Here is a 14,126-nt window from a genome sequence, read left to right on the forward strand (position 1 = left end):
GCCCCTTTAGACATCAACGTACTTTAGACCTGTAACTACTGTTGAAACATACCCTTTAAAGCTTTGGACCCCTAAGACCTTTTCAACCCATTTAGAGCATTTTAGACCTTTTAGACCCTATGGATCTTTAAGACCCTTTAGACCCTCGAGACCATTTCGACCCCAGAAGACCCTTTTCAGACCCTGAAGTCCTTTACACCATTTAGACCGCTTAGACCCATTCAGCCCTCTTTAGACACTTTAGACCCTTACTATTACTGGAAAATGCCCTTTAAATCCTTTGACCCCATTAAACCTCCTCAAACTTTCGACCACTTAAGATCGTTATCGACCGTTATAGAGCCCTATAGACCACTTGTCCACTTAGAACCTTTAGACTTTTACACTCTGAGACACCGAAGATCATTTAGACCTGTAGACCCGCTTGCACTCTTCAGACGCACACCACACAAACATCTGTAGAATCTTCTGGCAATCCACAGACTGTACATTTTTCAGCAAGTAATGCACCATCTCCACTCACCTGGAGGCTGGGTACCCTGCTAGGTTGAACAGAATTTGCATATTAGGTCACTGAATTGGTTCACCAATCAAAACCTAGAAGTATATTGTTATTTAGATTCTGCAAGTGTCGTGCTTTGCTTTGCACGACATCTTTCTTGTTTATTTATTTTCCCTTTTAGCCTTTTCGTTTTCGATCATAAAAATACTGCAGGTTACTCAGGTTACTTTTACAGTCATAAATATTTTTTTGCTCTACACCAGTTTGTGCTCAGAAATTATTTTTAAACCTTCACATCTACTTTAGAGTGTGGTGCAACATTCTTGGTTGGTTCGGTATATGCTTCCCGCCCAACACACACACACACACACACACACACACACACACACACACACACACACACACACACACACACACACACACACACACACACACACACACACACACACACACACACACACACACACAATCACATTGAGCATGGAACCCAAAAGATTACCTGGTTAGTCAAATGATTTTGCGAGTCGAGAAAGTTTGGCAATCCCTGTTCGACATATTCTGCATCCTCTTCAATACAGTTCATCCAGCAGTCGACTAATCTTTTGATCCCAGCACAGAAGGCTTCCTTCTGAGAATGTCCTTAACACAGTGAACGTAACTGTGTTAACCTCTTCATCAGATGCAAAACTTCCTCCCCTAAGCTTGGTGGATTTTTAAAAAATATTCTTATTTTATTTTTTTCCTTTGTCCAAAATGTATTGGTGGATTCCGCATGTACATGTTTCTTCTCAATCACGGTAAATTACACAAGTATGGAGGTCTTCTTTATTGAAGCTTTCTGCCACAGTCATGTCCTCGGTTCTCATAAATGCCATTATTTAAATTTCCAAATAAAAAAATTAAAAGCCTGAGAAACCTGATATTTACCAGACGTATCGGTGAATAATGAGACGGTGTACATGTATTTTTTTTTGTGACCAACTAGGCCTTTCACTTAAAAGCATTACAAGCAGGGTGACGGAACTTTGAGACAAACCTTATAGGCATTTAGGGGAAAACAATTCTTGTATTTCGAAGCCTTCCATTCTCGTTTACAGTAATATCATTGGCACATGTTTGATTAGATCTGAGAATGCAAAACATATTTGTGCCTTACCTTGGGAATGCTGATCCATAGGGCTGTGTGGTGGAGCCATGCCTGACATGTTGGGCCTCATACCCATAACCCTCATCTGCCCATACCCTCGACTGTCCTCCAAACTCTTATCTGTCATGCCCTCCATTGGCTGCCGTGATAAGAGAAAAACAATGGAACAAAAGACAATCAAAGTCAAGCAGTTTGAGAGAGAAAGAGAGCATTTGAGGACCAAGGAGGGCCATTTTCATTGGTACATCACAGGTACTCCCAGCCTGAGACCACAACTTTCAGCACAATAGACCACTTGTCAATACTGTGCTTTGTCGCGTGCAAATAACCAAATCCATTTCTGCACATGTTCAAACTGTCTAGTAGCTGTGAGTATAACTTAGACACAGAATCTGTGCGAGCACGTTGGCATTTTTATTATTTATTAGCAGAAATGCCTGAGAATTGCTATGCAAATGTGATGCCAGTCGTTTGACGCCAATGTGTGTTTATGTATTTCTGGATGAACATGATCTATTGAATGAAGAGTCTGATTGCACCAATGAAACGTATAAAAACTGGAAGCTCTCTTTTTTCATAAATCAAGGCAAAACACACCATTTTAGCACAATAAAGGTGAATTGCACAATAGAAGAGCACTTCAGTGGGAAAACTAGCCTTTCCACTCCTCTGGTTATGCAGAGATCAAATTTTGGGAAACCACCCAACACCCAACTTTCCACACCACTTGTCCCATTCCTTTCAAACTAACCTCCAATGGAAAATCCAAACTGTATAATTTTTCTTATATGTTCATGAAGCATTGAAAACAAATACAATTTAAAACGTTTTTTGTGGCTTTTGGAGGTGCAGTGGGGTGTACATATAATGTGTAAGATGTGTGTGTGTGTGTGTGTGTGTGTGTGTGTGTGTGTGTGTGTGTGTGTGTGTGTGTGTGTGTGTGTGTGTGTGTGTGTGTGTGTGTGTGTGTGTGTGTGTGTGTGTGTGTGTGTGTGTGTGTGTGTGTGTGTATTAGTTATGTGAGGTCGCATATTATTACGATTGTGGGGGAAGATGGAGGAACTCAAGAGGAAATATAGCATTGTGTAAAGTTGCTTGGTCCGTGGATGCGTCGGAAGCATCTCGATGTAACTAAGTAGGGAACCTGGCAGCTTAAGAGTTACGTGTCACCACACGGGGGATGGTGCGGTGTTAATTAGTGAGGGAGTAATAAGAAGTTCCCCAATATGCGATTGCCCTCTGTGATTTTCCCCGATGTTTTCATATTTCGAGATTGGCAAGAAAAGGCGGGGAACACGTCCCGAAAACAAGCAAACGTGCCAAGCGGGCAGAAAGCCCTGCCTTCAGGTCAGGTCAGGTATGGGTGAATGCGAGAGATCAGCGCGTTGCCTGCTACCCCCCACCCCCCCCCAAGCTCACAGCACCCCTGACTGTCAGGTCAGGTATGGGAGCATGCGCCAGCGCAGAGCGTCGCTGCGTCCAATTTCCGCTGGTACTCCAGGGGCCTCCATTTGCTCATCCCGCGGGCAGATGCCTGGCCCATCCCCATCTCCTTGAGATGCTGATCAACCTGCTGCAACCACGAGGCACGTGGTCGACCCATTTGGCTCCTCCACTCACGAGGCTCCCTCGCTGAAAATCTGGAGAGCAGGATCAACGTCAGGAAAATAAGCCACATATCCAGACAGCAGAAGCTGATGCTCACGGACAATGCAGGTAACAAATCTCATTTGAGTCTCTCTCAGCAACCGCTCGTTGGACACAAAGTCCGACCAGCGATAACCAAGGATTCTCCGAAGAGACCTGGAACCAAAGGAATTGTCATGAGAATTAAATTGCAGATCCCTGGTCAGAGTCCATATGGAGAGGATGGAAGCATCAAGGACCTGAAGACTCGCACCTTTGTCCTCACGCACAGGTACAATCAGCGCCACACCCCATAATCCAGTGAATCCATGACTCCCCAGGCACGACCCAGACATCTGTTGACCTCAAGCTGAAAGCCAGCAGAGACATGAATATCACTGCCAAGGTAAGTGAATCTCTCCGTGACCTCAACATCCTCGCCACAAACAGGTACAGACAGGATAGCGGCATCCAAGATGTCATTGGAAGCCTGGATGTTAGATTTGACACAGGAAATCCGTAATCCCAGCGGCTCCGACTCCTCATTCAGCACCTGGAGGGCCCCCAAAAGGATATCTAAAGTCTCCGCAAAATCAAGGTCAGAGATCTTGACATTCCCAAACAATGCAGCACAGCTTGATCTCTCAGACATCCTCCCTAGAATCCAGTCCATACAAGTGCTGAAAAGTGTGGGGGACAGTACACACCCCTGAGAAAACTCCAGTAACAACTGGAAATAAGTCAGAGATGGTACCACCACATCTCACAGCACTCTCAGTACCAGAGTATAGTTCAGACATCAGATCGATCAGTTTTGGTGGCACTCCACGAAGACCTAGAATCCTCCAGAGGACATCCCGATTCACTGAATCGAACGCTTTACAGAGATCAACAAAGGCTGCAAGTAGCCCCTGCCAAAAAACTCTCATCTGCGTTCAGTGAGGACCTGAAGAGCAAGGATGCGGTCAATCGTTGACCTCTTTGGTGTAAAGCCTGACTGCTCTGGATGCTGGTGCTCAAGCAGATGGTGGTGAACCCCATCAATAATTATCCGAGCAAAGGCTTTGTGCGGCACTGACCGCAAAATCACCCCTTGGTAGTTGTTGAGGTCTTGGCGATCACCCTTCCCTTTTCAGAGAGAGACAACAAGACCCCTCTTCCAGTCAGTTGAGTTGATGGCCTGTGTTCCAGGCAGACTACAGAACTGCATGAAGCGACACGAATGCAGCATTTCCACTAGCCTTGAGGAGTTCAGCATGGATGCTACAGATCCCAGGAGCTTTACCCCATTTCAACCAGTTCACCATAGCCTGTGTTTCCATGAATGAAGGTGGACCACAGTTGATTGGAGGGTCAGCAATAGGTATTGCAACACCCCTGACAACCAACTCGACAGCTGCAGGATCAGCCTGGGACAGCCGCTCAAAGTAACTGTCCCAGCAGGCCTTCACTCCTCTGTCAAGAGCCCACCACCCTCCGCTCTCACTGCAGTACACCGAAGAACGGGCTTGGATGAACGCAATGTGCGAATTCCCCTGTAAGCAGGACGAGAATCACTTGACCACAGGTGACGCTCTACCCCCTCACATATTTCTCGCACATAGGCCTCCTTATCCACCCTTAGTGCATGCACAGTTTTATGCCTCAGCTCTCTGAACAGCTCAGATCTGCCATTCAACCTGGCCTTACGACTCTGGTCAGTGGCATCCAGTGTCCCTTGAGAGACAAAATTCTTCTTCACCCAACGGTGAATTCCAAGACATCTACCACAACATCAAGGACAGTGGTCTTGAAGGCACTCCACAACTCTTCAGGATCCTCCAAAGCACCCGACCCCCCAAATCTCCACTCAGCCTGTTCGCAAACTCCTCAGCTTCCCTGTCATCCTTGAGTTTGCCCACATCAAGCCTCGGCTGGGATGGTACCATTCTCCTGGATTTAAGCTGCATCTTCAGAGTTGCTACAACAAGCCTGTGGTCAGTATTGAGGAACTGAGCACTCCAGTGGACCCTGCAGTTCTTGATCATCCTCCAGCGACCATCAATGAGCACATGGCCAATCTCCTTTGCCACACCGCTAGCATTGGAATACCAAGTCCAGCGATGAGCCTGTGGGCACTGAAACCATGAACCAGCCACCCTAAGTCCATGACTTCTTGTAAAGTCAAGGGACTAAGTGTGATTTGGGTTCATAGTTCCTGACCCATGGGGACCAACACACACCTCATAACCATCCCTATCAGTTCCAGTCGGTGCATTGAAATCCCCCAACACTGGAAGAGTATCTCACCTGGGGGACTGATCAACCACAGACTCGAGCGTGGCATAGAATGGATCCTTCACGGTGAGATCACTCGCCTCAGTTGGAGCATAAACAGAGACCAGGGAAATGACACCTAAGGAGTGACGAATCCTTAGTCTCATCATACACTCATTGACCGGTGTTACCTCAATTATCATTGGATCAGCTTGTTGGACACAGCTACAGCAACTCCTTGGGCATGGTAACCATCAGAGTGACCAGACCAATAGTAAGTGTAACCACCCACCATGATCTCGCCGCAATCCGGTCTCCGAACCTCAGAGAGTGCTGCAATACCCATGTCCAAACGCTTGAGCACAGATGACAGAGATAGGTGATCATCTTTTCTTAGGGATAGGACATTTCAGGCACCCACCCAAAGGGACCGCCTCAGGTTCACCCAAGGAGACCGCCGTCTGTTGGACAACACCTCAGCACCACCCCAACATACACTACCACAATCTGACCCGGGAAGGTTACCCCGTGGTTTCCCTGCTTTCATCAAAGATTGGGGGTCCCGAAGGCTTTGCCTCAATCCCGTCATCCAGTGAACTGCCCTGCGAAGGGCAGATGCACAAAAGGTACACTCCACGGAGTGGGTTTTCAGATTTAAAAAAAATGCTTTAAGTACGTTTTACGGTGGCCGGAGTGCAAATTATGCCACCAACCTCTTCATAAAAAGTAACCAAACTGCAGGAGGACGTCCGCATACACAGTTGGGTTCTAGATATGGATGCCCGTTGGCTCACAAGGGGCCCCTCTTCCCTCGAAGCCCGAAGCACGTGATTATTTTGCTTCATGGTTAATCCAGGGCTGGTTGTAGGCCTTCAATGGAGAAGCTTTGCCATCCGTCCAGGTTGGGGTTACACCACCTGGACAGGACAATATATATATATATATTTTTTTTTTTTTTTTTACATAATAGAATGTGGAACGAGGATTATGAATGTATAATAATACTGAAAAGTCTACAGCAAGAAAGGAAAAGATTGTATCGGTAAAGTTACATGGTAAAGGTAAAGGAAGAGAAGGTGAGGTTGCGTTGAGGGAATGACTGACTGGATGGACATAACTGAGGTCGTGGATCTACTGATGTGGACCCACAGTCGAAGCTTTTAACACAATGTTTAGAGAGGTTCTCGGAGGAAAGGGTTGAAATGTCGATAACGAATGAAGCCCAGGCGACCATCAAGGTCGTTAAAAAAAAAAAATAAAAATTGGTCACTCGCTTACAAGTCACCAAAGTTCTTAATTTAGGGAGACAACTACTTAAACCATTACTGTTCAAAAATTATAATTAGAACTTTATGGGAGTCGGGGGGGAAGTGTGTGTGCATTTGTTTGGGTGTGTGTTTGTGTGTTAATGTGTGTTTGTTGTTTATTTTAATTATTACCTTCGCATTCTGCAAAAGGTTATGTTTTGGTCGGCGTGTATTTATTTATTTATTTATTTATTTGTAATCTTGTGATTCGTATAACTCAAAAAGTATTAAACCGAATTGCATGAAATTTGGTGGGATGATTGGTTATTAGCCAGGAAGCATTCGATTAGATTTTGGGATCGTTCGGGTCAAAGGTCAAGGTCACGAAAAGGTCAAAATCGTCTTTTTACGATAACACGGTCAATTTTTATTCAATTTGCATGCAACCAACGCCAAAATGTTCAGAATTCAACGCCTCATCTTGTGATATGCAATATGACACAATGACGCCCATACTCTTGTTACCGGTTAGGGGTCAAAGGTCAGGGGGGTCACGACCTTGAAAAATATGCGGTTTTTGTCATAACGCGGTCAATTCTTGTCCGCTTTACATGAACCCAGCACCAAAATGTTCAGAATTTAATGCCCAATCTTGTAACACAATGACGTCATAACACATGTCACCGGTTGGGGTAAAATGTCGGGGGTGGGGGTCACGCCCTTGAAAAATATGCGGTTTTCGGCATAACTCAGTCAATTCTTATTCGATTTGCATGAAACCAGCATCAAACGAGATTACCTTCTCTTGTTGAAACGTTGTATTCACCGAGCTTGGGAGTGAAGACTCGCCAAAACGACGCGAGTTGATTGTTGTTTAGTCAGTAGCCCCCGAAAGTCGGGGGGGTCATGACATTATAGATATGTGGTTTGTGTCATAAGACCATTCATATGAAACCAGTTCCCCACACTCATACCAAGAACAAAAAAAGTAGTGGCGGCGAAGGTATGCGCTCTATGAGTGCCCGTTCTAGTTTATTTATTGTATTTGTTGTTTTTCGATCCTCGTGGAGGATCTCTAAGTCTTACTCACGTTGTTGTTCTTGTGAACTTTTTTGTTTCACAGCCTACAGTTTCCATCGAAACTTCCTGAAACTTGGCATAATATATATGTAAAAATACCCTGCGCAGACAGGAACCATTTCCGATTTTGAAAATTCCTACAAGAAAAAAGTTAACGTCATAATATCTCCGCTAATGGAAATCGCCTCAAAAATTATCTCTGAAACTAGGCAAGCTTTTTGAATTCTGTTTGTGGGAATCGAACAGGGCATTAGCAGAGATGAATTACCGCACATATGATACATCACTATGACGTCATATCAATTTTTATGACGTCATTCCTATTTTTTGACATTTTTTTGTTTCACAACCCAGAGTTTTCATCGGATCTTCGTGAAACTTGCCATGTATATGCAGAAAGCCCACGCACAGGCAGTAACCATCTCCGATTTTGGAAATTCCTCCTAGAAAAAAAAGTTAACGTCATAATATCGCCGCAAATGGAAATTGCCGATACCATTATCTCCGAAACTAGGCAAGCTGTTTGAATTTTGTTTGCGGGAATCAAGCCGGGCATTAGCACAGATAATTTATCGCAAACCTGATACATCACAATGACGTCATATTCGTTTTTTTATGACGTCATCATTAAGAGGACGAGGATCTTAGCTCATTTGAGCTTGTTATATATTTATTTGAATTTTTTTTGTTTTGTTTTTTTGTGTTTGTTTGCTTTAGTGTGTAATAGAATTGTTTGGAACAGGTGTGTGTGTGTGTGTGTGTGTGTGTGTGTGTGTGTGTGTGTGTGTGTGTGTGTGTGTGTGTGTGTGTGTGTGTGTGTGTGTGTGTGTGTGTGTGTGTGTGTGTGTGTGTGTGTGTGTGTGTGTGTTTTTCCCCTCTTCATGGCTGTGTCATGGCCAAGGTGTTCCTTCTCAAGGAAGTATCAAACTACTCATTTACATTTGCATTAAAAATGTCAAACTACTCTGTTTGGGCAAAGTCAAGCTCTGAGATCAAATTAACTGTAAAAAGTATACAGATCATATTCTCATAAATTGCAATCAGGACAGGTAATTAGAATTGTGTAGCAGCAATTTATTTTGCCTTGCCAATATCTTGGGGAGCAACATCTATCTGCAACATCAAAATCCCAAGTACAAAATCCCAATTCATACATATTCGACGATTCGGCAAAAAAATCTGCACAAGATCAAGGCTTATGAAGAATGTCACAGAGAGTAACGAGGTAAAAAGAAACAGTGGGGCCACATTTTAACTAAAGTAAAAACAGAATGAATGAACAGGAAAAGGGAGAGGAGGAAACCAAAAGGGTAACCTGCAAGTAAGAGGGTTGGGTTGAGTTCGACATAGTTGATAGGGGTGGAAAAGATAGCTGGTAGGGATAGGGAATGCCATGACACACACTGCCTGCTGGAAACCCTGGAGGGAAGAGTGGGATTGAACAGCCTCAGGAAGGTGGCTGACCATAAACAGGAAAAAACAGGAACAAAATAGTGAAGGTGCCATGAGCCTGGATTATGGGAGCTTAACCAACATGGATTTTATGGAAGAATGCATTAATTCTGGAGGAGGAGCTTCTTCTTCGTTTGTACAAAGCACAAGGCTACAGGGTAGCATCATTGGCTGAGGGTGCAGCTGTGCCACTAATGCAGTGTCCTCCTCTGTGTGTTAGGGAAGGAAGGAAGGAATTTGGCCATGGTGTCGGCGATAGCTTGATTACTCTTCGTGAAGGACACTGGAGTAGCTGGGGGTGGATGGGGTCAGAGTGTTGAGAGGAGCTAGATTGGAGATGAGATGTGGTTTTTTTGTTGTTTTTTTAACGAAATAAAATAAGCCACCGACCTGTCTTTGATGTGAGAGCAACAGACCTTGTGCCCCAATGTCGTAACGGCAGATGACAATGTTGAGATATTTTGATTCCATAAGACATCATGTGGCACATGTGTGATGCTGGGGCCCTACCCAGAGAAGAGAGCAGTACGCCATTGTGCTACAGACATAAGATCTTGTCGGCTGTAAATAGTTCTGATATTTCAAGGAATGCCCAGTCTGTGGCTCGCTTTGCTATTGGTTAGCCCACAAAATGCTATGACTGATGGTGAGGCCGAGATGTTCAAGAGACTGAACCACTTCCGATGGTTGACCATGAGAATACAGAAGAGATAGGTGGGCTCCTTTGATGAACCTTCCGGAACGCTAGGATGATACTGTGAGGTTTTCTAGCATTGAAGGACATGGTCAATGTACTGATCAACAATCTAATAGATTTAAGATCAGCAGAGAATAGCACAGCTTCTGTCTGCCTGTCAGTGGGATCAAAGTTTAGGCTCCAATCAATGGGATCAAAGATCATACAGGCCAGTTTTGGAATGTTATTTGATCAAAACTGATAAATATCCATTTTAATGACCATGACATGAGCAAAGGAGGAAACAAAAGGCAGCCATCTCAGAATATACGACTCACTAAAAACATTTTGCAAAAAGTGGTTTTGGACTTGGATTGTTTTATGGAATATTCAAACACATATAAATATATTAATATTGTTACATTTGTGGGGATAGATATAGATATATATATATATATATATATATATATATATATATATATATATATATATATATATATATATATATATTACCTTAGAAGAGATAGAAATGTATGGAGTAGGAAGGTCCGTGTTTGAGTTGCAAGAAATCTCGATGTAATAAATAGGAAAACATAGCTTAAGAATTGTCTGGACTAAATGTACATCATACGGAGGGTGGTGCATTGTCATAATTTATTAGGATTTAGGGTGAAGATATCATAAGTGTGGCCTCCTGTAATCCCCAGGTGAGGTGCCGAAGTGAGGCTTTGAGAAGGGCGTGGTGCTGAGAGAGAAGGGTAGAGTTTCGCCACCCCCCAAGAGGGCAGGGTTTTGAGTCGCCTCGCGAAGGGGGGGGGGATATTCGGTGCGCTGGTGGGGGGGGCAGTGAGAGATAGATGAGGAGAACGTGAAAGTTTGCCATGCCTGTGGAGAAGTGTTCTCTGCTCATCTCCTTGCTTCATCATCCTGCCTGCCTGCTCAGGTCTTGCATCCTCCCTGTTCCTGCTTAGTCATTCCTGCTCGCTTGTTCATCATCCTGCCTGTGTGCTTTCATCGTGACTGCTCACCTCCGTGCTTCATCGACACCACCCAGATCGAAGGCCTCAACCAGTTTCTCGCTTCCCTCTCAGTCTGTGCTCAAGTCCGGTGCAAGGCACCTTGGGTTTCCTAGATTTTATTCTCGTATATATATCTTCATTGAATCCCTTTTCTTCCCCCTCTCATCCTGCTGTTGTACCCTCCATTGAATCAATCTTCCCTCGTTACATTTGTTTGGAAATAAATCCTGTTAAAAGAGTTAAGAGCCTCGTGTGCTTCTTGAGATTCCCGCACATTCGAGCCGCCTCCATTTGGGTAGAACACAGTAAAATATTGTTTCAGTTCATCAAGGCATTAACACCTCCTGCCACAGTGCGGTCGATATTAATTGACCCGTTGACGCGACAATATGACTTCCCCAACAAGGAAGCAGCACGTTCCATTTTAAAAGTTTTTGGTAAGACTCGGTCCAGAGTTCAAACTGCCGACCTCTCAGACTCAGAGCGGATTGCTTCATAACCATTTAAACCACCGAGTCTGGTTCATATTCTGGTTGAATAGGAGTACCATGTGGAAATGTATACTTCAGAAACAAACAACAAGTCAGTGGAAGCCAAAACTAAGTTAGACGAAAATGAGCTTGTTTGAAATGAGCACGGAAATTGGCGACGACACCCGTCTACAAATTATCACAGACAAGTTTACATTGGCAGAAAAGTCTTATTATAAGTGCGTGGCTATGATTGACCCCATTACATGCTCTTACATCTCGTCATCAAACTAAAATGCGTCATGTAGTGTCTGTCTGCCTGTCTGTCTGATGGTTATTTGACTGCAAATGCATTCAGTCGTTACTTATCCAATCTCAACCAGACTTGACAGAAGGACGAAGGGTCACACGATGGAGGTTGTAGTGACTTAATTTGCCCCCTTCCCCAAGAGGGTGTTCTGCCTTCACTGAAGTCCAGGTTAAGGTGTATAATCCGTGTTGAGATAGCTAACCACGGTGTTTTCCAAGGCTGCCTCGAATAGCAAAAACCAACAAGTTTTCTTTAAGATCATAAAACGACACCAAACAGAATCAGATCCGGATCCGGATCTTCACCAAAATTGAATCAATTCTTCCTTGACACACGCATGACATGTCCACAAAGTTCCGTCAGTATCCGTCCCAAAATTTTTGAGATAGCGTGCTATATATCGTTTTTGGCCCTTTCTCTCAATGGGGAAGAATCACTTTTAAAATTCCAGTTGTCGGATCCAGATCCGGATCTTCACCAAAATCTAATCAGTTCGTCCTTGTCGCACACCGAACCTGTCCACAAAATTTCATCTGGATCCGTGCACAACTTTTTGAGATATCCTATACACAGACAAACTGACAAACAGACAGAAAGGGGTGAAAACATAACCTCCTTCACCTTCGGTGGCGGAGGTAATAACAACACGAATGATAATAGCTTAATATTAACGTTATAAAACAATATTAATACTCGTAATATCCCGTCTCCCCAAGAGTTTTTTTTCCTCCTCGAACAAACGCCGTGTTAAAGTGGAGAAATAGCTTATCGTGGCGCTTCGTGGGGCTTGAAAAAGAGGCCTACCAGAAGTAAAATATATGATAAACCACAAACACGTATGAATACCTTTTAAAACAGTCGCATGTACTGCTGTTTTACACTTAACTGAAAGAAATCTGGAGGAATCCTGACATCCTTGAAGCATTTTATCATGTCTGCCACAGAAGAACGGACCTGAGACTACATCTACTATAAGCTATATACCCCAGAGAGAATGATAACATGACCCTTCCTGCTGCTCCCACAGTGTGTGGGTGTACTGGTTCGTCAAATCAGAAAATCCAACCTTTGACCAGCGCCACCACCAGTTCATCAAGAGACAGTGGTGAGACCCGACGACCACAAACAAGCCTTCTTAGTCTGTTCCAAGCATGTTCAACATAATGATTTGAGTCTGGACATTGTGCAGGCCAGTTTAGGAATATCCGTGCACTATTATGGTCCTGCAGTGCAGAGTTGTAGATGGGCATTGTCATCCAGAAAGATGAAGTGGAGACCTAAGTGTTGAGCCAGTGGAAATACAATTAATGGGCATAATTATCCCATCTGGCACCAGTCAGAGCACCCCTGAGGTAATGCACATCACTTTTTATTTGGAGAGTTTGAGCTTTCTTCCTCAATCCTCCACCCTCCTCAATCCTCCAATGACTCCACCATCTGCCAGACCATCTGTCATCCTTCAGACCAGCAAGCAGCAGCCTCTTCACTCTCTGTCGATCTGGATAAAATCACAAGCTGGTCCAACACATGGAAGATTTCTTTCAACCCTGACAAATCTCAAACTCTCACTATGTCTCTCTGAAAGGACCATCTGGACACCCCCCCCCCCATCTACTTTATTAACAATCCTCTTGAAGAAGTCCTTTCATTCAAGATTTTGGATCTCACTTTCTGCCATGTAGTCCAGCAGCATAGTCTGATATTTCAGATCAATTGTTCAAATTTGCATAAAAGCACCAAAATTGGTACATATGTTGACGAATGCAAGGCTGACCAAGGCACAATCTCGGGTGGCTCCATATCTAGAATTGTTCGGAATACATTATTCTACATGTGTAGCAATTTTGGTGCTTTTATGCAAATTTGAACAATTGGTTTGCTATGCTGCATACTAATGATCTTTCCTGCGAAAGCCACATTTTCAAGCTAGCCTCCAAAGCCAGTCGCCAACTGGGAATCCTCCATCGTACAAAGTCCTTCCTCGACCCACCTAAGCTCCTGACCACATACAAAGCTTTGGTCCACAGCCTGATGAAGTACTGCTCTCCCCTCTGGGCTGATGCTCCCGCCTCTCACCTTTCCCGGTTTCACGCTGTGGAAACCAAGACATTTAGGATCAATGGTATCTCCCGCGATGAGGCTGAGTCTTTGGGTCTTTCACTCTCACTGCAGGCAGGTCGGTGGTCTTTTTGTCTTCTCCCGTCTCCTCTCCAGCCTTGCCCCCACCCCCCTTGCTCTGTCTGAAATATGCCCCCCCCTCATATTTCCATAGGGCACTCAAGGTCCACCAGCAAACCCTTTTGTTAAAAGTACCAAAATCAAGAATCACTGCTCACCTTCA

General features: G+C 44.2%; 1 protein-coding gene across 6 annotated transcripts in view; it reads right to left on the reverse strand.

Moving 5' to 3' along the window:
- SMARCA4 (SWI/SNF related BAF chromatin remodeling complex subunit ATPase 4) overlaps window positions 1-14,126 on the reverse strand; it is a 186,753-nt gene that overhangs the window by 145,256 nt on the left and 27,371 nt on the right. For all 6 annotated transcript variants that reach the window (XR_015050977.1, XM_085853449.1, XM_085853454.1 and 3 more), the window contains one exon: window positions 1,659-1,788. Coding sequence is in view for 5 of the 6 variants with exons in the window: in XM_085853449.1 (XP_085709575.1) it covers window positions 1,659-1,788 (130 nt within the window). In the remaining variant the exon portion in view is untranslated. The remainder of the gene's footprint in view (window positions 1-1,658; window positions 1,789-14,126) is intronic.

The sequence above is a fragment of the Eptatretus burgeri genome, chromosome 2, assembly GCF_056783735.1.
Source record: "Eptatretus burgeri isolate ZD-2024b chromosome 2, Ebu_testis_v1, whole genome shotgun sequence".
Lineage (NCBI taxonomy): Eukaryota > Metazoa > Chordata > Myxini > Myxiniformes > Myxinidae > Eptatretus > Eptatretus burgeri.